The sequence below is a fragment of the Numenius arquata genome, chromosome 6 (genome assembly GCF_964106895.1).
Source record: "Numenius arquata chromosome 6, bNumArq3.hap1.1, whole genome shotgun sequence".
In the NCBI taxonomy this organism is placed as follows: domain Eukaryota; kingdom Metazoa; phylum Chordata; class Aves; order Charadriiformes; family Scolopacidae; genus Numenius; species Numenius arquata.
Window position 1 is genome coordinate 2,910,844 of NC_133581.1, and position 23,696 is coordinate 2,934,539.

The following is a 23,696-nucleotide window of genomic DNA, read 5'->3' on the forward strand; positions in this document are numbered from 1 at the left end:
GGGCGAGGGGGCGACGCGACACACCGCAGGGGACCGCGGTCCTCCGCCCCGCCAGGGGGCGCTGTCGCCGCCGCCTGGAGCCTCCCGCCGGGGCGTGGCGGATGCTGCGGGGGCCGCTCTGAGGAGGCGGCGGCGGCGGAGGAGGAGGAGGAGGAGGAGGAGGAGGTGGCGGCGGCGGCCGCCGTGACCGGCTGATCAGGGCCCGGCCGCCCCACCGTCACCCCGCAGGTGAGAGGGGCTGCAGGTGTTCGCCCCGCTGGGCTTTATCTCCTTTCTGCCGCCGGCAGGCCCTGCTGGGCCTTCCCGGGGGGGCGGCCGGAACCCCTTAGGCCGGTGGCGGAGCAGGCCGTGCCCAGGGAGGGGAGGGCCAGCCCGGTCTCTGCCGGTGTGTGTGTGTGTGGGGGGGGGTTCCCCTGCCTTGTGCCGGCTTCTGGACCGGGCTGAAAGGTGCTCCCCGCCGTGGGGCTTGCTGTGAAGGCGTTCAGCGAGGGGAGCCCCGCCGAAAATGGGGGGGTGAGGGGGGGGAAGGCGGGGTGTCGCGTCCCTCCAGTGACAGGCTGCTGGTAGCGCTGCACTGCAGGAGGGACTGCGGCCGGCTGCTCTGGTGGAAGCAGCTAATTCTCGGCAACACGCATGAACCTGCACTTACAGCCCCTTCCAGTCCCTAAAGGGGCTCCAGAAAAGCTGGGGAGGGACTCTTGATCAGGGAGGGGAGCCGTAGGATGAGGGGTGACGGTTTTAAGCTGAAAGAGGGCAGATTCAGATTAGATATTAGGAAGAAATTCTTTACTGTGAGGGTGGTGAGACACTGGCCCAGGTTGCCCAGAGAAGCTGTGGCTGCCCCATCCCTGGAGGGGTTCAAGGCCAGGCTGGATGGGGCTTTGAGCAACCTGGTCTGGTGGGAGGTGTCCCTGCCCAGGGCAGGGGGTTGGAACTGGATGGTCTTTTAAGGTCCCTTCCAACCCAAACCATTCTATGATTCACTGGGGACCCTGCACTGATACTTTATTTCTCCAGTGGTGCACTGTTACAAAACAGTACTTCCCTTGTATGTTTTTTTAAGAGGAAAACGTGGTCAGTGTTATTAAGAAATAGTATTTATAGTAGACACATGTAATAGCTACATAAATGTGCTGTTATATTAACTTTACAGAGTATTTGTGGTTTGATTAACACAGCTTCAGTGTTTGTGCTTATTTGCTGTATGTCGTATCTTTGGGCAGTTTTTATCCGAGAGCTTTTAAGTCATAAGTGGCACAGACCATTTGAAAACAAGTTTAGCTTGTTCAGCAGAAGAGCCAACACCTTGGCAAGGCATCAAGCAAGGATGCAAACAAAAATGTGCAGATACAATAAGAAAATAATTGTATTAAAATGCTTTTCTTCCACTGTGCGTGTTTAAAGCACAGAATTGTTCCAGGAAATGAATTTTAAGTAATAAAACACTTGGGTTTTTACACAGTTCTGCTGTTGTCTGTTTTTCTGCTGTAGTCTTGTGGAAGGAAGAAGAAAGGGGACTACTGTTACCTTCCTTGGTAGTAAGAGAAGTGGAGTTCTGCCTCCGTTTTCTTCCATTTTCTGTACTTTTGCAAGAGAAGGGTAAATGTCCAACCTTAATAGCTTCATAGTGAGAACTCCAATGAGTGCTCTTCGAAGCCATCTTTTATATCAGAACTATTTTGGAATAGATGTGGGGAAAGTTAGACAAACACGAGGAGCTGTGTGGGAGTCAGCGGACTGTTGCTCTGCTGGGGTAGTCGTCCAAATAGGTGTTTGTAACAATGCAGCTCAATATTTCACCATGTAGATTGGTCACCTTTAAGCTGTGGGACTCTTGTGACTGCTTCAGCTGCTGAAATCTGTCCTGTCCGCTGTTGCGTGCTCCTGAGTGCCCCTTGTGCTGGGCCATGTGATATCTGACTCAGGGGAGTTAAGTAGGCTGGAAATTGCAGCGTTGAATAATACACGATTAGGTTTTTTTAGCTGGATTTGGCTGCAGCTATTGCTGGGACAACGGAATGGAGGAGTATGAAGGCAAAGCTGCCAACGGCACTCTTCTTTTTGGTAACATCCCGTTGTGATAAGAGCTGAAACTTCAGTTGTACTTCGAGGATCAGAAGAAACTTGTTTCATAAAATCAAGCGGGCCTGTGTTGTATCTCGTGGAATTTGTCAAAGGTTTGACTGCTGCCTGTTGTTCTTCAGTGAAGAAGAGGTTAACGGAAGTGAGTGCATAGTGGATGGCAGAGAATGGTTGTCAACACATTAGAATGGAATAGAATCGTGGAATAGAATCATTTAGGTTGGAAAAGACCTTTAAGATCGTAGAGTCCAACTGAATATGCAAGAGGAAGAGCAGGAGGAGGGACTGGCAGTGATGAAGTAATGGGAAACCTTGAAAGTGAGGGCGAGTGGTTTGAATTTACAGGGGAAAGACAAATTAGCTGTCACTGCCAAAACTTCAGAGAGGGCAGCCGCAGATAATTTGGACTCGCTGCTTCTCTTTATGCTTGATGCCTGACAGTGCTATGTCCAGGCTGCCAAAGGAAGGAAAGTGGTGATAGAAAACTTAATTGAATTGTGTTTAGATGTACTGCAAGGAGAAGGGATCAAGTTAACGGTCCAGCATTTAGATTGTACCTTCACCAGCTTCAGTGCTTTAACTTGTTATCTGTACCCCAGAAGAAAAGCAAAAAACATTATTGGGTGGCTTCATGCTGGGTAAGAAAAGTCTGTTCAGTTTTGTTTCCCAGCTTGATTTGGAAAACCAGTCAATATTTGATGTCTCTGATGTAAATAAAAATACAAAGTAGCAGTTAAGGTATTCAGGTGGGAATGCTGGCACATGAAGTGAGCAAAAGTAATTGCATCAGTCAGAGCTGGAAATGAGATAAAATATTCATAAATTAAATACAAATGCACCACTACGTTACACCTAGTGAGTAATTTTGACCTCTTTGTGCCTGGGTAATCCTTTTATGTATCTGGACATGAGCTTTTCACTGAGAACAGATTTGGTGGTACGGCTCTGGAGGAGTTATGAAAGGAGGTTTCTCCTTACAAGTGCTGTGATTCCCATCCCCAAGCCCATGGCTTGTTTGTTGATTTTAATGTTAGAGAAGATCCTTAACAGAATCCAGTTTGGCCTTGTAGATAATGTAGGCCATAGATTGCAGTCTCTGATTCCTGGCTTTAGCTTTGAAATGATAAACAGCTTTAAAAGCAGCCTCTGCTGGCATTCTGCATACTTTTTAAGATAAGCTATGTGCTAATGTTGATTATAAACTGTTTCCCAAATTCAGTACTGATCTCTGTGTGCGTATTTCAAAAGTCTGTAATACCCAAGAAAAAGGACACGTTATCGCTAGTTGAGAGTGAAAATTACTGAACAGGTACAGCCTCTCTTCTCACTTCATGCTGCTACTGGGAATATTGTCCAGAGGCTGAACAAGGTACGTTAGTCTGCTCTTCAGATTAGATCTCCAAGACACAATTTGGAATTTACTGCACGGGCTATTTTATAGACTTTGCCCATTTTCTTTCTCAACAAAGTTTGTCACTATTATTCAGTAAAGGTCTTAACCTTTGAGCTGTTTTGTACCTACTTATCTTTAGGATTTTGCTTTTTTTGAAACCTTGTTACGGCCTATAGTTGTATTTATTAGAAAGTCACAGCATTCCATGATCAGAAACTGTAATTATGTAGGTGTCTGGTACTTTGGTGCCATTTAGAAATTTGTTGTACCTGTTTGAGAGGAGAAGCAGCGCCAAATACTTGTGTTCCTGGGGTTTCGGATGTGAGTGTTTTATGTGCTGACCAGCCATCTCGAGGGTTGCAACATGCATTTTTCAGATATGCAACAGTTGCACAGCAATGAATGCACTTTGGTGTTCTTTCATGTTTGTAGTCGTATTTATGATATTATAGAAATATGCGCTGATATAGTCCCTGTCATACTGCAGTGGCAGGAGGTGTTTAAGTTTAGGTTAAATATTAGCAAACTACATATGGTTTGTGTCTTCTGTTTACATGTGGGAGAAGCAACTATGCTGAATAATACTTTACGGCATTTACTCTTTAAACACTTCTTTGGATTATTTTTGATAGTATTGACATTCTACTGACTAACATTTTTTTTAGAAAAGGCATATTATGCATATTTTATACTTAATTTCATTACTTCTCGACATCTGGTAATGTAGAGATAAGAGGTGCTGTCAGAATTTAACAAACAAATTAGTCTCGAGCATTATACAGTGAGATATGTAGAGAGAAGTATGAGTTAATTACAGTTGTCTGAGAGTTGCTGACACTTACTGTGGTATTATGTCATTTATGTTTTCATAGCCATCGTGAAACTATGTGGAAATGGGGTAGTGGAGATGATTCTCCTTCCAAAACAGTAGTAAGTATTGAATACTATTAAAATAATGTTTTTCTTAAGAATCTTTAATTGATGATATACAAATAATATGTATTTGCTCTTTCATAAAGAAGTTGCTTAACTAGGTTTACCAGGACTCGGTTTTAGGACTCTCAAAGTCAGGTTGGGTTCTTGCTTACTGTCTGCTTGGCATTTAATCTCTTGTGTGTAACAGCTGCTCTATTCCTCTTCACAAGGCTTATCTTGATTTAAGAAAACATCTGGAGGAATTACATAAGCTTTATCCCGAGTGTATTTTTTGTGTATAGTATGTTCTAGATCAATATTTTGTTGCCACTACTGTAACACTACTACTGGTTGTTATGATGCAAATCCAGTAAATGGGGAAATCCAGTTTTAGATACCTAGATGCTTTGATGGTTTTGCTGTATTTAAAACTATAAATCTTAGAAGCTCTTTTAGGAATATTAACTTCATGTGTCTATCAAACTTGCTAGAAACCATCTGGTATAAGTATATATAGTATATCGAAGTTTTAGTATTGTACTCTAATAAGATTTGTTGAATGTGTTTAAAAAAACCCAGCCAAACACCAACTGCTGACTTTTTTTTGCAGGAGCAGTATTGTCTGCACCATTTTCTTTGTTCAAAAGTATATTTAATGTCTGCAGGCTGCGGGCTCGGCAGATGCAAGGAGCATGTCGGTGACAGATCTGACTGAACAGCTGAGAAGTACTGAACAGCTGGTAGCACAGCTAAAGGAGCTTGTCAGAGAGAAGGATGCTGAGCTACGAAATAAAGATCTTCAGTTAAAGGTACCATGCGTGTATTCATGTCAAAAAGACTGTTTAACAACTCCCTTCACTCCTGTTTATCATGAGCTGTTTCCGTAGATACAGGCTTATATTCAGTTATGGCAATTCTAGGAACACAAGAAGCATTGGACATGATTAGCTATTGCGGTTCCTGGACGTTACCGCTTTTTGCCAGTGTGTCTTCTCTTCCAAAATTGTAACTGGGTGTGGGTATTAGACAGGGAACATGTGTTCCTTGCACGAGCAGATGCAAGGGACAGACCAACTTCCCGAGAGCTAGAGGTACATGGTCTCGTTAGGCTAAGGATGGGGAAAACCACCATCCAAGTCATTCCTGGACGTTTAGTGAGATGCCAGCTTACCTCAGACTGAATTTCTGTAGATAATTTGTTATTTCTGCTTCCACTATGTATGTCTTTTTGTTGTATAATGATCTTACTATTAATGTATAATTAATAATATACATTATCCTCTGCTTTTGACTGGCATTAGGAAGGCTAGAACTAGAAAGAATTTATAGCTAATATCCTGAATGCTTTTGAAGGTTTGCTATTCTTTACTCTGTTGGTTTTTTTAAACAGTCATAAGGTTGGTCTGTTCCTGCAAGAGACTTATTTTTACACTTTTAAAAAAATGTCTTCTGTGGACACAGACAGCCAAGTGTTAAAATACTGAATTTTCTAAAATTCATTGTAAATTAAGTCATCTCTTTAAACAAAATTAAACATGCTTTGATAGTATTATGAAGGTGTCTTTCTTTTTCCATAAAAAAACCCAAACCCCAAAAAACTCTGCTTGTTAAAAAGTCAAGCCCTGAATTTCTGTGGCTATCCAAAAATAGGAAACTTTCTAGCATGATAATGCCCTGGATTCTTTACCGTAATTATAACAACTATGTGGAGAAAGTTTAAATAATGAAAGGAAGGTTGTTTCATATATGCAGACCTGTTGCACGTGACATTATAACGTCTCTTCAGGGGAAAGATTTTTTTTTTGGTAATCACTTTAGACTTCTCTTTTTTTTTTTTAATGGAAGAATTGAAGGATGCAGTTGTTCATGTTGCTAATTCAGTCCTTCATGACTTTGTAGGAGGAGAAGGAATCTGCTGATGCCAAACTTTCCAAGTTGAAGCTGCAAAACAAAGCCAAGGTTGCATCATTAACCTCACAGTTGGAAGAACTAAAGAAACAGTTATCAGAGTCAGGAGGCTTGGAGGCAAAAGCAGAACAAAAGAAGGTAAGTGTCCTTACATTTTAAAGTAGACGTAATTTCTGTAGACAGTTTTGTGTGCTGGACTCAAATGTGGAACTGAAGTTCAAATTTTTAGCTGCGTCAGATAAGGATCAAGGTAGACTGTGTGGGTGCTGTCAGTCCATCTATGTATTTCTGTTTCATTCTTCTTTTATCTTTCTACAGAAACTTAGAAAATTGTACATTCATTTCACATAGTTTTATTAAAAAATTTCTCGCTGATCTGCATCTTACTAGCAGCTCAGACTTTTAACACCTGTGGGTCAGGAAGGTAAGTTATTGAGAAGAAATGAAAACAAAAACTAACATGTTACTTTAATGTGCAAGATAAAAATGGAAATATAAAAATACCCTTGGTGGCAAAATGTGAATTAAATGTAGGACTCTCATTTACGTGACCAGTGTTTTACCTTTAACAAAGATTCTCGGATCGGTTTGTTGTAGTTCTGGTGTGTGAGTAGCCTTGTACTTTGACAAAATAGCTTGTTTTGACTCCATACAGCTTCTAAAGTAACTTTAGTGAGGCTTTAATATTTCTAGGACTTCTGGTTTTTAAAGCTGGGTTGAAAGGGAACAGAAACAGATGAGTTTGTTGAAGTCCCTAGGGGTCCTCAGAGACACGCAGTATTTCTGCTTCTGATCTATTTTGCTAATAAAACATATTGTTAGCAATTGCACTTGATTACTTTTACTTGATTACAGTCTTATTTTCCTCTGAGTTGTATGGACCACACTTGCCAGATTATACGGGTTACAATTGTTAAGAGGAAATGAATGCCCTTATAGCACGTTTTAGTCTATTTTGCAGCAATAATTATCATTACTAATTTCAATATGAAGATTTTTATAAGCTTGATATAACTTCTCTGCCTGCTTTGTCTAGCTTCTACATGGAATATGTAATATATAAGAGAACTGAAATGCAAACCATGAGTAAAGTCCACTTCTTCTCACCAGTACTATCTGAATAGGTAGAGGAACAGAAGTCAGATGTTACCTATTTACAGAATGCAAAACTCGCTGTTTTTTGCAGGCATCAAAAGACGGTGACCAGGAAAATGCTGCGGCGAATCGTGGAAAAATATTAGTACTGAGAAGGAGAATAGAAGAACTAGAATCCCAGATCACCCAAAAAAATGAAGAGTTACAAAAAAAGGTGAAGTTTAATATGATGCTGTTTCACATTTGTCTCGTAGGATTCACATTTGTCTTGTAGGATGATGTTTAAATATATTTATTTAAATATGTTTAACAATATAGCATATAGTAAAATATATAAATAGATAGTCTGTTGAGTAGACACAGAAGTTTGTGTGCTACAACCTGCCCCAGCAAACACCATGGGAATTCTGTCCTTGTGTCTTCAGTGAGCAGTGAATCCTCAAGCACACTTTGTAGTCATTTGAAAATGAAGGGAATAGGGTACACAAATATGAACTTTGTGGGTTAATGCTATTTTTATGCTTGTATTTTGAACAAAAATGCTGTTTTGCTGCCGTTTTCCTTATTGGAAAAGTAAGTCATAACAGAAAGAAATGTAGGCAAGGGATGCTGTTATGTTTTGCTTTGTAGCTGTTCTGTGCAGTGATGGGTTTTGTGCACATAACTGTTGACTGTGGAAAGTGGCAGGAGCTTGAATGCTGCAGAATTTCAGAGAGAAAGGCTGAATAATTGAAGATTATGCTTGAAATAGAACCAGGTTATAAATTTGATTGTATTTTTTTCAGTACCCTAAACCAGATATAAGGAAATAATGCAAACTAGTCTGTGCTCTAGATGATGGAAGTATGGATTATAAGCAATGGCATCTTTTCATTTTCAGAGCGTTGAACTGGAGGCCCAGCGCTGTCGTGGGGCTGAAATGGATGCCATGCTGGTGGAGAAAGAAAAGAAGTTAGCTGAAAGAGATGCTTATATCATCGATTTGCAGATAGCGTGTGGATCAAGTGGGGTTGCCAATGAAACACTCCTGCCCAATGAAGAATTGAAGGTATATTAGCAGCTCAAATATAAAATCTCCATAAAGGTTTCAAAGAATCAATGAATTCTGATGCATTTTACGGTGGATCCTTCTCTGAAGCACAAATCCTTCGTGTGAATAAAAATTCTTTACTGATTATTTTCATTTATATTAGTAGGTCTATATTTATTTACTACTTTTGTCAGTACCGTTTGTATGTATTAGTATCAACTTCAGAATCTGCTGACAAATTTCATTCAAATTGAAACCAAGCCTGAATTTTGAGTTTAATGTTGCTTTAACTGAGGGAAAGGGTTGGAGGTGGCTTCATGATGATTACTATCTTTTTTTCTGGGTCCAGTCTTCTAATTGTCTCTTGGTTTGCATTCTAAAGAATCAGCTGGCTGCTAAAGAGTCATCACTAGAAAGCATGCAGATTCTGGTTCAGAACCTTACCAAAAAGGTTGGAGACAGCGAAGAAAAATGTAGCTTGTTCCAGGAACAGATTGAAAGCCTTAAAAATATCCAAAACAAAGAGAGAGAGCGTTTCCAAGGAAAAGAAGCTACGTATGTGGAAAATGTAAGTAAACACACTGTAAAAGTATTTACATTCTTTGATGGAAGAAGTAGAATCTTGGCTGTAGTGTTTCTATCTCGCTAGTTAATAAATGCTATTTTTAATTTTGGATGATTCTTGAGTAAAGGTCTATACAGTGATGAGATGAAATGAGAATAATGAAGCAGTAGATGGTCTGTGCTGGTGGTAATTGCAGTTGAAAGTTTTATGCAAGAAAGGAGTTTAAGGATGCGGCTGGTGTGAATTTATAGAGTCACGGGATTGTCTAGGTTGGAAGGGACCTTTAAGATCATTGAGTCCAGCCATCAACCTAACACTGACAAAAACCACCACTAAACCGTGTCCCTCAGCCACCATGTCTACACGTCTTTTAAATACCCCCAGGGATGATGATTCCACCACTTTCCTGGGCAGTCTGTTCCAGTGCTTGACAACTCTTTCGGTGAAGAAATTTTTCCTAATATCCAATATAAACCTCCCCTGGCACAACTTGAGGCCATTTCCTCTTGTCCTAAGTATTATAATTTATACTATATATATTATGAATATAATAATACATAATTATAATATACAATAAACACATATCATAAATATGTATTTTGTAAATATTATTCAAAATAACATTAGCAAGATTCCAGAAGTTATATCCACTTCTTAAAAAAATTGTAAGATAGCTAACAAAGAATACAAGTTTTTGAGGAGGAGGCAGTGAGGTTTCAAAGCTGCCATTTGAGCTTAATTGATAGAAGCTTGCTAGAAATGAACATGATCAGTGTAGTCTTTTAGAAATTAGAAGTCTCAGAACAGTGGCATCCAAAAAAGAAAGGGGAAGATCTGTGATCACAAAAATGAACAGTACTGTGCTTCTCATTTAAAGCTTGTTACTGTGGATTTAAGACAAATTTAATGTATGTTGGAGGTTTATCTGCACACACCACTGACATCAGTAATCACTGGCTGATAGCTGTTAAGTGGAAGCAAAATTGAGACAAAATAGAATACACTATCTTGCTTTACCTTTAGTTTGACAATTCAGTGTATACTTTTACTATACCTTTGTGGGCTGGTTTCATGTTTACTTTCTGTTTGCTTTTAGATACGTGTGTTTCAAAACATTATCCAGGAAAAAGAAAAGGAACTGGAAGCACAGAGAGAAAAGCACGAGCAGGAGCTCTTTAAATTAGCTGCTAAATCTGATGCAAGTGCTGACCTAGAGCAGGTATGTTGCTTTGGAAACTCAATAGATTGCTTTGATATAGTTAGACGTGGGAATTTGGAATCGTGTAATTACCCTCTGTGGTACAGTTCAGATGTCTGGCTGGGAAAATAAAAATAAGTCTTTTTTCTTTCTCTTCTGAAAGTTTTAACTCCTTTATTCATTGCTTGATATTTTTATTTATTTTTTTATTTTTTCGCTAGTTACTAAAGGCCTTGAAACAGAAGCTGCATGAAAAGGAAGAAGTCATGCTGGGAAGGACGCAGGTGATAGATGTCTTGCAAAAAGAACTGGATGCCAAGGACGAGCAATTGAAAGTAAGAAATAGCTAACGTGCACAACTAAACCCGTCGGGTCAGTTACAAGTTCAAAAAGATGCTTGATTGTGCGCAAAAGGTAGTTTTGCATAAAATAGGCAGTTTTCTGGGAGGCTTTGACAAGTGCTAATAATGCAACCATAGTTGTGCAAGCAAATATTAATTCACATTGAAAATTAACTTAATGGAGAGGTAAAGTCCCTTAATGGAGAGGTAAAGTCCTTAAAATATAAAACCGTCAACTCTCACCTGTAGTTTGTCTTGATTCATTTTGGGAACTTGCCATGTAGGGAAAATTTTTTGCTGTCAAAAGATTTCAGCTTCTCTAGTTAGACACTGCAGCGAGCCCCAAAACTGACACTCCCTCTCCCCCTCCAAAGACAGCGTTTTGCTAATTGCGTACCTTTCCTATTGCTGTATTTCTAGTGATTGCAAAAGCAATACCTAATCAAGGTTCTTTGTGCTTAAGCACCTGGCATGAACTCTGAGTACCTTTGAGTGCTGCTGCTTCAGTTCAGCAGCGTCGAAAAACGATGTTGCGCTCTCTCAGACAGGCTTTTGGGACTCTTAGCTGGAACAGACACATTAGAGCCTGTCTGGGGTGCCAGGGCCAGCGTTTTAGCTGTGCGCTATTTCCAACAAATGTTCAGCTTACCAAGAGGGCTGCCAGAATCACAATCTTACTAGAAATAGTTTCAGCTATGTACCCAGGTAAATGTCCTGCTGAGGTAGTTAAGATCCATGGTAGTTGGATTGGCTACAAAGATGATAGGAGACTAGAACATCTCTGACGAGGAAAGGCTGAAGGATTCTGAGGGGGGATCTGATCACTGCCTATAAATACTAAAAGGATGGGTGTCAAGAGGATGGGGCCAGGCTTTTTTCATTGGTGCCCATTGACAGGACAAGAGGTAACAGGCACAAACTTGAACATAAGAAGTTCCATCTAAACATGAGGAGGAACTTCTTTACTTTGAGAGTGGCAAAACCCTGGAAGGAACAGGCTGCCCAGAGAGGTGGTGGAGTCTCCTTCTCTGGAGACATTCAAACCCCACCTCGACACGTTCCTGTGCAACCTGCTCTGGGTGGACTAGATGATCTCCAGAGGTCCCTCCTAGCCCCATAGCATTCTGTGATTCTGTGGTTTAAGCCTGTTTTATTTTTCCTCCCCACTTGTTACGCCTCCTGCCTTATGCTGGGTTTTTTTGGTTGTTTTTTTTTCTTTTTTTTTGGGGGGGTGTGTGTTAAATGCATCTTCCTACAGTGATGCTCTGAAAGAGCTGCTGGTACCCAGTGCTTGTGCGTTGAGGGGACAGAAATACACACCTTTAGGGTAGAGGGAAGGTTTGACTGTGACAACATGAACTTAAAGCACTTAAGGCTGAGATTCCGTTACAGTTTAAGTATTAAAATAGCAGGAAGCCTTGCTTTGTTTACATAAGAGTTTTAAAGCATGTTTTGGAAATGTTCCCTCTGCTGCTCTGCACAACTTCATTACTTGGACAGTTTATATCCTGATGTTTATGTATCGTGAAAGTAGTTTTTTGAACACAGGTCTAATGTGAGTGGACTTCTCTGCCTCAGTGGTCTGTGATCTTTTATACCTCTTTTTGTATTAAACTAGCTAATGTAAAGACACTAAAAGTAGAATAAGCACTAACAAAAAACTAGTTGGCAACAACACATTGTAAAGAAGGAGTAGATCCGAGTTTGCCAGCTTTAATATTAATGGATGTAGGTGACAATACCTGTGTGACATTGTAGTGAGCATTCTTAATCTTTGGCATCACTGTTAAAGAGCTCTGCTTCTGTTTTTCTTTTATATTCCATAGAACCAAACGTTCTTTTTGATTCCACTTTCACCTATTGGAGAGGTTATATGTAGTTTCCCTCAAATAGTGATGCCTTTTTGCTGAAGTCCCCACTTCTGTCTTGAAAAGTCAGAGCTGAGCTATTGTAGTAGAGCCACGTTACCAACAGCAGCCCTGATTTCTCGTTATAGTGTATGTAGGAATACACTAATAAATAAATAGATAAAATATTTGACAGTGGTACTAGAAATACTTTGCATTAAAATATAAAGGGATTTTTTTTTTAATTTTTTTTTTTACAGGAGATTAATGAAAACCTGAAACGTCTTCAGTCTGAAAAAGAAAACCTCCAGTCTAAACTGGATGCTGAGAAACATGTAATGAGAGCCCAGTTAAGAGACATGATGGAGAAACATGAGCTTGAAATGACAAAAGTTAAGGAGAAGTATAATGCTGAACTGCATGAAATTCAAGAGAAACATGAAACTGAGCTGCAAGAGAAAGATCAGGCCCTGTTTCAGCTTAAGAAACAAGTGGCAGAATTAAGTGGTGGTGGACGGACTAGCTCAAAAGAAGATGGAGATCTGGAGTCTGTGACCAAAGAGAAGATGGAAGATTTAGAAGGTAGCCTATTTCAAGAGTTGTTACATACGAAGGGTTCCTTTGCCCAAGATGGTTACGTCTTGTATGCCCATTTCATACCTGTTGCAAGTAGAACTACATTAAATTTGGTGGAAGAGTTACTACCACGCTAATAAAAAAGTGCCTATGATTAAATACTATAATAATGAGGATTATAGGAATACCAAGATCATCACGTGAACTGTAAATTTCTCACTACGTTTCTTAGAGTTATACAAGACAACTACATTTAAAGAAAAATATAAATGTATAACTTCTAGTTGCTAAAGGAATTAAACATAGGTCTTATATTAATGATCTTCTTAGGGTTTTAAATGATTTTTGTGTCTTGTTTCTTAGTACAAGTGAAATTGAAAACAGAAGAGGCCAGCAAATCTGAAGCAAAGTTTCTGAAAATGAAGGCTTGGTCTAAATCAAGAATCAAACAGCTGGAGGATGAACTAAAAAATGTATGTGTAATATGTTTAATAGTCCATGCCTGTTTTAAACTACTGTGCTTGGAGATTTGACTGAAAAAAAGTAAAATATGGGGTGACGAGAATATTAAAATAATTTAATCAGTATCTTTATATATGAATTAATGTATAAAAATGGAATGGACATAAAATGTTGATACAGGATGAAGTTTCAACAGAAAATAGTCCAAACTGGTGTTACCAGCATTCAGGGGTAAATTTTTTAGAGATTAGCTAGTTTATTGCAATTTCAAATATTAGAAAAACAGCTATTCTAAATATTGCTAAAAAATCAGAAAAAAAAAGTTGCACTGAATTTGCTGTGTTTCTGGTGTTTTGGTGCATTTAAAAAACTTATAACTATTTTTTCTTTTAGTTTTCATCGAAGAATAACGATGTATCTGCCTTAAACAATCGTGTCTCAGAATTAGAAATTGAAAATGAAGAACTACAGTCGAAACTGCAATCATTACATGAAATTAGAACTCAAAACGGTAAAACAAATACCTATTTTTCTTTTGCAGATGATTCAAAGTAAAGAAATGACGATAAATGAACTTTCTCATGCTCATTTTCAAAGTGTATCTTTTTTTAAAAAACAGATTCTGAATTCCCATTAGTTTTGTGTCCTAATGGGCCAAATTGATTATATTTTTTTGTAGAAGAACTGCTGACTAAGCTGGAAGTCTATGAAGAGCAGCAAAGGAAGTTGCAAGCTGATCTTGACCAAGTTACAAAGAGGGCAGCTTCGCAGGTTAACTTTCAAATTGATTTGCATGAGTTACTGATTAACTCAAAGTGTGCTAATTAGACTTTGAAAAGTGTGTTAGCTGGATTTTGGAGCTGCAAATGAGTATTGATATATGGAGTTATCAGTGTCAGTAGCTGTTCAGTGGGATAACAAGCTGACAGGTTTTGAATTACTTAAAAAGATTGATTTCTACTTGCTTTTCACATACCTTCTGTTATATTTTTCTAGGCAGTTTACTATTTACTTAGTTACAATTAACGTGAGTCATCAAAGTGTGCATTGCATACAATACAAATAGCTTTCAGATGGAAATACAGCTGTAACCTTGATAAATGCACAGGTCTGGATAACAAAGTGGGAAGGCTCAGAAAATATTTAGATATTTAGCTTTAGATGGATTAACAGTATACATTAATCACGGCAACTTTCTGCAGCCCTAGCAGCAGAGCCAGTTTGAAACTGCTAATTAAGTTTTGCTACAAAAGAATTGTTTTTTCTTAATGTTATGGAGAAGTCGGGTTTTTTTGGTAAAATCTTAAAATAGTTTGTATTTGGATGAGAAGGCAGAAACTTTTCTATTTTGTTCACAGAAAAAAGTTAATAGACATTTGTTATCCCACATAAAGACAGTTGAATATTATTTTGAGAGATTGCTAAGATGAAAACATGCAACAAAAGTATTTTGGTTAAAAAAGACGTTGTTAGTTTAAAAATATTTCAGATTAAAAGTGCCACTGAAAGTAGCGTTTTTGATACTTTATAAAGTGGTGAGGTTTGAATAATCTACAATGGCAATTATCATCGCTTTCATAGATTTTTATTTCTGCAGAGTGGTGAATTATAATGGGTAGTTTTCTCTGTCAATGGCTTCCCAACTTAAAATGTTATTTCCCTTTCCGTGGGACTTGAGAAATCACACAGGAAAATATATTTACCTTGTTAGGCCAGTGAATCAGGGAGCGTGGATGAATTGCAGAGTCAGCTCATGGAATGGCAAGAAAATGTACAAGAGTCAGAGGAGTCTCGCGATCAAGTGAGAGAAGAGAAATCTGCTATGGCCTTGAGAATGGCTCAGATTGAGGAGGAAAGAGAAGGTGAATTGTTTTATTTACGATACAATTATCATATATATATACACGAGATAATGTGTGTCTGTGTGTCTTCAGACTGCATTAGTGGCACACCACCACGACTCATTTCTGTAGTCGTAAGATGTGTATCGTTAGTGAAATTGCTTACATTTGCAAGTTCTGCTTTTTTGCTATTTCCTTGAATCTGTTTTTCATACATTCATCTTTTTTGTATCATTTTTAAGAGTAGATGTGCTTGTTCTTTTTGCCATCTGAGTTGCTGCTCTGTAAGGCTGCTTGAATTTACTTCAAAAGCTTATTTTCTGAGTATGATGGATCAAGGCTAAAAACTTCACCATTGAAATATTAAAGCTGCCTCCCTAGAACGACCGGTGAAGGTGTGGGGAACTATAGTGTTTGAATTTGATGAATGAAGAAGGTGCTTTAGTGAAAGAGTTTCTCTTTTAAATATACTTACTGAGAAACCTTTCTTAGAATATCTAGTAATCTGTTAGTAAGTGTCACTTGTAGAGATCAGCTGAATAATATTAACTGGCAGTGGTTTGGAACTAGTTAAAAATATTAAATTACCTACAGAAAATAACATTTCAAGTGATCTCAGGTTTTCTACTTTTCTAAATTATTAATAAAGGAGGTGAGGAGGAAGTGAAGCAGCTTCTATTAAAACTTGTAAAAGTCTGGTTAAATTTCAGATAGTTTTTACTGCTTTTTTTTTTTTCATGCCATCTAGTACTTTGTTTTAGTTAACTGTGTGGGGATTAATGGTAAATTTTAATGTGCACAACCTACCATCATAATTAATCCAGTTAGTTAATTTGAGGCTTCTCTTTTTAATCTGCGATTGAATTATTTTTCATTTACATGATCAATTTGGAAGCTCAGTATGTAAGCACAGAAACGTTTTAAGGATCACGTCTCTTCTTTTTGAGGGATTTACGCATGTAACGCTTCGGAATTGAAAGAGAATGATATTCCCTTCATTAAAACTACCCGTTATCTCATCTGTGGTAACTACAGATCCACATGCAATATTAATAACAGTTGTAAAATTTCCTCTGCGTCAGTCTGTGTTTAATTTTGCGTTTTTTTTCCCCTTGGGATAAGCATGACCTTTCTGTTTCTTTTTTTTTCCTGCCGTTACACCTGACGAGCCCTCAGCGTCCCTTCCCCCTCCACTCCTACCCTCCACTGCGATCTGGGCGCCCAGGGAGAACGTAGTTTCCCATCAGTTTTGTGCATGCAGGTTCCTGCAGCGATGGCAACTTGTAATGTACTGCTGCTGATTTCTTCTGTCCTCACTTCTCTGGAGGAAATCGCCAGCAGTACCTTATAAGATTTGCCATTGATGGTATGTGGGTTTTTAGCGATACATGTAACAAATGCTGGGTTTAACTTGGGGTTTTTTCTGCCTTCCAATACCTGTTTCTTCATTTATATTAACCGAGTCATCTTTCTTCACTTTTCTTTGTAGTAACAGCTGACTCCATATTTATGTTGTAACCTTATCTAGAGAAAAATTTCTTGGCTTGCTGCAAGTGGTTGTGACTCAGTAAGAATCGAATTCATTTAAATATTCTTAGTGCTACTCGAAATTCAGTAGTATTTTTTCTTTTAAAAACAACCATATTCCATCTCATAAATTGCAGAACTTTGCATGCATTAATGTTAACTACCAATATTTTAAGCAATATATAAACCCACTACTCATTCCATCGTAGTCTATGACAATTTGCCATATATATACACATATATATATATATTTAAAAATGGCAATTATCTCTTTTGGGTTGAGTGTATGGGGAGCCACAAAACAGAGTGGATGACCGTAGTAATTACATTTATAGACTGTGGCTTGTTTCCTCTGCAAACTACTAAAGATTGTGATATTTAGTGTGAATAGTGACACCAGGAAACACAGGCACATCATTAGTTAATTATAATGCAGCACGTATCTGCCAAAAGGTGTTCTGGGAAGTTTTTCAGTTTTTAAGTTAGATATAATTGCAAATGAAAAGCTCCCTAAGCTGCTGTAAAACATTAGAAAATGTGTTTACATACTAATTGTTGTTAAAGCAACACTGAACTTAACTGAAAGTGTTTTAACACTTCCCTAAGTGTTCAAAATCATTCTAAAGCTCCACTTTTTCTATACTTTCATTTTTTATGTGACAATGGTAATTTCATTCTTTTTTTCATTATCAAATACTTTGGAGCCTAAATATTCTGGGTTCCTAAAGAACAGTGTCTTACTCATTCTGGTAATACTTAAAAACAGATTAGCTCAATTTCAACTTCCAAGAAATTAATTTTTATTCTTTTTTTTTCCCCCAAAGAAGGGGTTAATTTCTTATCTAGGATAATGCTTGCTCCTTGAATTGCTTCACTGACTTCAGTGACAGTTCTTGTAAACAGAAGTTTAAAAAAAAAATTTAAAATTGTAGAATTTATACTAGAAAATAAAAAAAAGTGTGTAAAATGAATGCTGATAAAGTGACAGTGCCAGAAGCCAAAGTGCAATTAAAACAAGAAGTGAAATCCAATTTAGCAGTCCTACTTCAAAAGTAATGAATTTTTTTTTCTTTAACTTTTTTCTGGCAACATGTTAAGTATATAATTTTGAAATATTACAGGAAGAACTTAAATCTAGTAGGCGTTACGGAATTGTGTTTTAATGCAATTTGTGGCATAAGTAATCCTTGGACAACTCGGATGAAAGCTGAGTATCCCCAGGCGGGCTGAATCTCAAAATAGCGCCTGATGTTTGACTCACAGATGCATCGACATAAGTTCTCTGAATTTTGCCTGCTGTGAGAACAACTGTGGACTGATGTGTTTAAATTGAAAGCTAAATTTGTAATTATCTACTTAGTCTAATTTTCAATTAAAAGTATGGAGCCACCTTTACTTTCATTTCTTTTCACTGGCTGTTCTGTTTTGTCTGCTTTGCATGAAACACCTATTTCCTAATCTGTTACCTCAAACGTGTTTTGTCGTATCACAAAACAGATGGGAATGTACTTTAAATGAAAAATCATTTCTAACAATGAACAGGATGCATACCTAAGCTGTCATATTCTGAATTTATTCCCTGTGTTTATTTACAAATGATTCTGTATTTGTCTTAAAAAGTGTGGTGTTATTAATTTATAAGACGGTTTGATGCCAGTTTGCAGTGTTCCGCATGCTTGTGACTTCCTCAAATTATCTGGCTTTGTAGCTCATACTAAAATTAAAGTTGAAAGGGACACATGTCATTTCCATACAAATGAATGTGATTTGTTCAGATTATAAAAACCACAGCTGTTTCGGCTGATGCCTTCATCATACAAATTGGGTATATTTTAACCTGGTAAATTGAAATGAGATGTAATTTGGCATTTTAATTGGTTGGCATTTTTTTCTTAGTATCAGCATGACCTCACCCTTTCCAATCTCCTGTAGAAAGTCTTCATTTAGAGCTGATGAAGAAGTGAAGTTAGATTGTAGTTTGCTGCTTCTTCTTAGTGAGATGTGCGGATTTTATTCTTATATTCTACGTTGTGATGTTGGAGGGAAATCACAAGGTGAACGCAAAGGATTGCTTCTTTAATCTTGTTCCTGTCAGTCGTTTGTAGGGACTTCAGCCTGTCCCTGGTCTCTTTTCATGTAGTAGTGTCTGATATAAATGTAACTGCTTTCCTGTGGCACAAAACTGATTGAGGATGACTGGTTCTTTCCTGGCTGCTCTGATCCAGCCATGGTCTCAGGGCAACAGGAGCTGGAGGAGGAACTGGCCACAGCTCAAGGAGTGGGCAGGCTGCAGCAGGCGAGAAGGAAAAGCAATCAGACCAGCAGGAAGCTTCAGGTGGGTTAAAAGATATAACAATTCATTTTTACCTCTGTGTTAATAAAAATATGGAAAATACTATTATTTATATGATGCGTTACACTTAAAAACATTAAGGGCTTAAGAACGTAGATTTGGTAAACTTAATGGTCGTGTATGTAGGCAGTAGATGAGAAATTCCAATAGCATCACAACTCTCTATTCCTTGAATAATGAGTCAACTTAATTTTGCACTGAAAAATAATGAGCTTCCCTCTGGAGTAATTCAATGCTTGAAGCTATGTGCATGCTTAATATTTTAACACCATTTTTGGTTTAGATACAATCTTTACAAATCTGTTTGATGGAGCTTTAATGAATAATTACTAAGTGGTGTCAGTTCATTCAGGTGTTATTTTAGGTAGTTGGTGCTGTAACTTGCACGAGAAAGTGGTAATCTTTTGTAAGGAGAACTAGGATGCTATTGTCATACTGTCATACCATTGGAAGAATAATTCTACTTTTAGTTATCTCCGATCCTTTACCCTGAGATTCAGAAAACCTATTAACTGTAGAAATCAGGGGACCAATTAAGGTTTCCAAACAGTTCTTTGTTGGCCTTTCAGATGCCTGAGGGTGTTTTCAAAGGCCTGGCAGATACCATAAAAAACCTGTGGGACACTTGGCTTTTCTGGAAATAATAGCCAGAAGCTGGGTAGGTTACTCTGGTGCTCACAGGAATCCCATATATTTACTCATTTACTCAAGGCACTTGAGTCACTTGCTGAGTTTGAGGACTTCTAATTGAAACTACACTTTTAATAACAGAGTATATATTTTACCCTTGCTTCCTTTCTTCTTTAAACTTCATTCTCATGTTTTGTGCGTAGGAAGAATACAACTTCGATAGAAAACAATGCTTTCAAGAATTGAACGTCACCGTGGATAGCACTGATTCAGCTGAAGGAGAAAATATGGGAGGTTGGTGGCCAGAGTACACTTCACCTAATGCAGGTGTGATAGCGACTAGACAGTTTATTAAAGCATGCACAGCATCTGTATTTTGTGTCTATTTTTGTTTTCAAATTCAACTAACAACCCATTTGTGGTGTATTCTAATCTTTGTTGAATTTTTTTGGCTTGCGTTTTCTTCCTTTTCATTTTAAAGCATGTGCGTGCTGGATGAACTGCCTAGTTTTGGTTCAGAAGTAGAATATAAATATGAGTAAACACTGAAGTTGGTTGAGCCTTGGTGCCCATCCTACGTGGCAAGATCATGTGTTTTTTAAGTTATTGAGTCTTGTTTCTGTGAATGTGTTTCCAATCTGTGTAACAGTTATGTGGAATTGCATTCCATTGCTGTATGCGTTTAATTTAAAAATCAAATTCTTTATTTTTTTTTTTTTAATGCAAATGTTTTTATATTGGTAGTAAAGGCTGCAAATGTATCTTACGGTTAAAATGGAATAGACACACTTGCAAATTTTGATACAGACCGGTTTACTTTGCTTATTAATAATTGCTTAAGATCTGATCCTGCAAGTACATGATTCACTTGTAATTAAAGTAGCATGAGCCACACTATTGATTGAGCCGCAATATTGTTTATAATATTTCTGCCAGGTTCTCTGAGTTCTTGAGCTAGGCAACTTTATTTTGGTTTTTCAACAGTTAAGGCCGTCTAATTTTTGGAAATGCAGGGCCTCAGGCATTTCCACTGGAAATGGTTGAGACTTGATTGTGCCCAACGCTGGTGAGAGTCATGAATAAAAAGCTGAAACCATTTCTAGACTTCAGGAATTTTAGTAGACTTTTCTTGAAATAATTTTTGTTTGACTTAAGCAGGCTTACGGAGTGTGGTTGAAGAGTTGGAATTGGAAAGAAATCAACTGCAGGAACAAATTCTGTTTCTAGAAGAACGTTGTCAGGATTTGGAAGATAGAATGCAGCTTCAAGGTAGAATGGAGGCTCTACAGGTGAGCTTTTGTATTTGTTTAAATCCTGTGGTATAAGAGAATAATTTTATTCTCTGTTTATGTTCACAGTAAGACAAAAAAGTCAATTTGCAGCTACCAAAAATGTCTAAAGCCTACTTTATATTTCATAATTATGTTGGCAGAGAGTGTACACATACTATGTTATGCTCTGAAGTTGAAGCCTGACACTTCTGTTCAACAAAAGTAAAAATCATCACATGGAGAAACTTGTTGGAAAGTCGGATTTGTTAATTTGTTTTAGAACCATAGTAAAAGGCAACATGATTTTCATTATTCTTTGTAGGGGGTCTTTGCCAGAAAGTCCCGAATTAGATGTAGTTCCTACTGGCATAAGTCTCCCTCTTCTTACATCCCTCAAGTTTCTTTTATATTAGTGTGTGTATGAATATTATTTTTTTATTTATATATACACACATTTATAGAAAAGAAACTGTGTAAATACAGAAAAAAGAATTAATAATTTAATATTCTGACCCCCAGATATTAATTTGATATGTATTTAGATAGTAAAATTATTCAGTGAAGGCACCAAAAGGAACAGTAAAGTAAATATTTATCAGAAAAGTTATTTTTAATATTTTTTGATGGAAAAGTTACTATGATAATTTTTAAACCTTATTTTCACTAAATGACACAATTGATCTGTTATTCAAGCTCCTTCAGGGTTAGTGCATTATTCATAGTTCTTTATCTGTTAAGTTGTGCAAATATAAAAAAGAATGAACGATTTTAAGATGAAAGACAACCTTATATTAATTATTACTTGAGAATCTTGTAACAAAGCCTTTCAATACAGGTAACGTTTGGTGTAGATGAAGAAGGGCAGCTATTGAGGGCGGTACAGGTGTGTTCTGCCTCCTCCAGAACGATAGCTTGTTTTCATTAGAGGTGACAAGTTTGCTGTGTTTGTCCTCTTTTCTGTTGATTCTGGATCTATGTTCTGGTTTTGGTTGCTGTTGTCAGATCTTTTTTTTTTTTTTTTTTGTGGTTTTATTTTTGAGTTGGTGCAGTGGATCTGACTAGCGTAGGAGATTTGTACTGTCTTTAAAAACAAAAAAGAAAAGCTGTGTGAATGGAGCTTGCTTCCTTTTTCTTTTCTCCACAATTCCCCCATATGCAGGTTTTTGCATTCCTTCAACCTGAAAAATAGGCAAAAAAAATTCGCAAGTTTGGTACTGTCTTCAAACCTATGAAAAAATGTATATTTTCAAAGCAATAGCTTCCCCTGTTAAGATAAGTAAGCTGCCTTAACACAGTATGAGTGTGTGTGGTGTTTTGGGTATACAGCAATCGTCCTTGAGTTCGTGCTCTTGCAGCATTTCTGAAAGGCGGGTTGCATCTATCTGAACTAATATCCCATCTGAACTTGTGATATTAGTGGTGTATTTTGCACTGATACTTGCTGAAGTGCTAGAAGAGTGGTCTCAATTACCATGTAGGATGTAAATCTCCTGAAGAGTCAGATTTCCTAAGATATTCTGAGTGTTTGTAGGTCATAATCCTCTTCCTTGTTGTTTTGTTGCAGAACGAAAATGAACGTTTGCAAGCTCAACTCACCCAATTACGCAGCCAACAAATGCGAGATGCGGAAAAGAATCAAATTCTGATCTCTGGCTTGAATGAGCAGCTTAAAGGGTAAAATGAAGGCTCTTTACAACTCCGTATGGGATTCACTTTCTTTGCTATAAGCTTCTACTGAGCATAATCTCTTAAAACACTTGACAAAGAGTTACTTGATTCCTGCTTGTGTTTTCAGTAATGCTAATTTTTATACTTTAAAGTTTAAATGGAATGTGTAAAAACAATTATTCTTTTAGGACCACAGTTTGGGGCTAATAAGTCTAGAAAGCTTAAAGCAAGCTTTGTTTTCAAAATATCAAAATGTGAATTTTCTTCGTAGGTTAAGTGACAGAAATAGCTTCCTTGAAACTTCACTTGGAGAAAAAGAACAAAAACTGTTGAGCATGACAGAAAAACTAGAACAAATCGAAACTTTGAGGAAACTGCTTCAAGAAAAGGATCTTCTGAACAAAGATCTTGGTGAAAAGTTTGTGTGTACTGAGCAAAAAGTAAGTTATTAAATAGTATTTGTTAGAACTGGAGAGCATTAACTATAACTTTCTATTTGTGTCCCAGCAGCAATATTGCTGGTTTTTGTATCTGAAGGTTTTTGCTCTGTTTCTTTACAGTTTTGTTCACTTTATGTAATTGCTTTGCTTTAAGTTGGGTGTAGGGATTTCCTAGACCCAACATGGAGCTTTGCATGGAAGTATTTATGTTTTATTGGCATGATAAGTTATCCTTGTTTATTAATTTCAAAGTATAAACTCCACTGTTATGTAAATTCAATACTACAAATATAACATCACCATTTTAGTATAATTCTACATATTTCTATCACATTGACTTTTATTTTTAATACTAAGCTGAATGAAGCCTTAAAGAAGTGCAGTGTTTATGAAGTGGAGAACACTGAGCAGAAAACGGTCATCAGTGATCTAACAGAAAAAGTTGCTACACTGAAGGAAAAGGTAACTCTTTAAAATAAAGTAAGAGAAGAAATTTTGTGTTCTTTTGACATGGCGCATTTAAATGTCAGCAAAATAACAGCATTAACTGCTAA

At 37.6% G+C, this 23,696-nt stretch overlaps 1 protein-coding gene across 1 annotated transcript in view; it reads left to right on the forward strand.

Moving 5' to 3' along the window:
• The first annotated feature begins 103 nt into the window (after positions 1-103).
• LOC141466162 (uncharacterized) overlaps positions 104-23,696 on the forward strand; it is a 44,699-nt gene continuing 21,106 nt past the window's right edge. Inside the window, exons 1-21 of the mRNA XM_074149924.1 lie at positions 104-228; positions 4,348-4,405; positions 5,056-5,199; positions 6,290-6,436; positions 7,485-7,607; positions 8,274-8,441; positions 8,806-8,991; positions 10,085-10,207; positions 10,408-10,521; positions 12,635-12,956; positions 13,314-13,423; positions 13,806-13,923; positions 14,092-14,183; positions 15,124-15,274; positions 19,006-19,115; positions 19,967-20,057; positions 20,922-21,052; positions 21,870-21,917; positions 22,599-22,708; positions 22,974-23,142; positions 23,500-23,604. Coding sequence (XP_074006025.1) covers positions 4,361-4,405; positions 5,056-5,199; positions 6,290-6,436; positions 7,485-7,607; positions 8,274-8,441; positions 8,806-8,991; positions 10,085-10,207; positions 10,408-10,521; positions 12,635-12,956; positions 13,314-13,423; positions 13,806-13,923; positions 14,092-14,183; positions 15,124-15,274; positions 19,006-19,115; positions 19,967-20,057; positions 20,922-21,052; positions 21,870-21,917; positions 22,599-22,708; positions 22,974-23,142; positions 23,500-23,604 — 2,607 coding nt within the window. The 5' untranslated portion in view covers positions 104-228; positions 4,348-4,360. The remainder of the gene's footprint in view (positions 229-4,347; positions 4,406-5,055; positions 5,200-6,289; positions 6,437-7,484; positions 7,608-8,273; positions 8,442-8,805; positions 8,992-10,084; positions 10,208-10,407; positions 10,522-12,634; positions 12,957-13,313; positions 13,424-13,805; positions 13,924-14,091; positions 14,184-15,123; positions 15,275-19,005; positions 19,116-19,966; positions 20,058-20,921; positions 21,053-21,869; positions 21,918-22,598; positions 22,709-22,973; positions 23,143-23,499; positions 23,605-23,696) is intronic.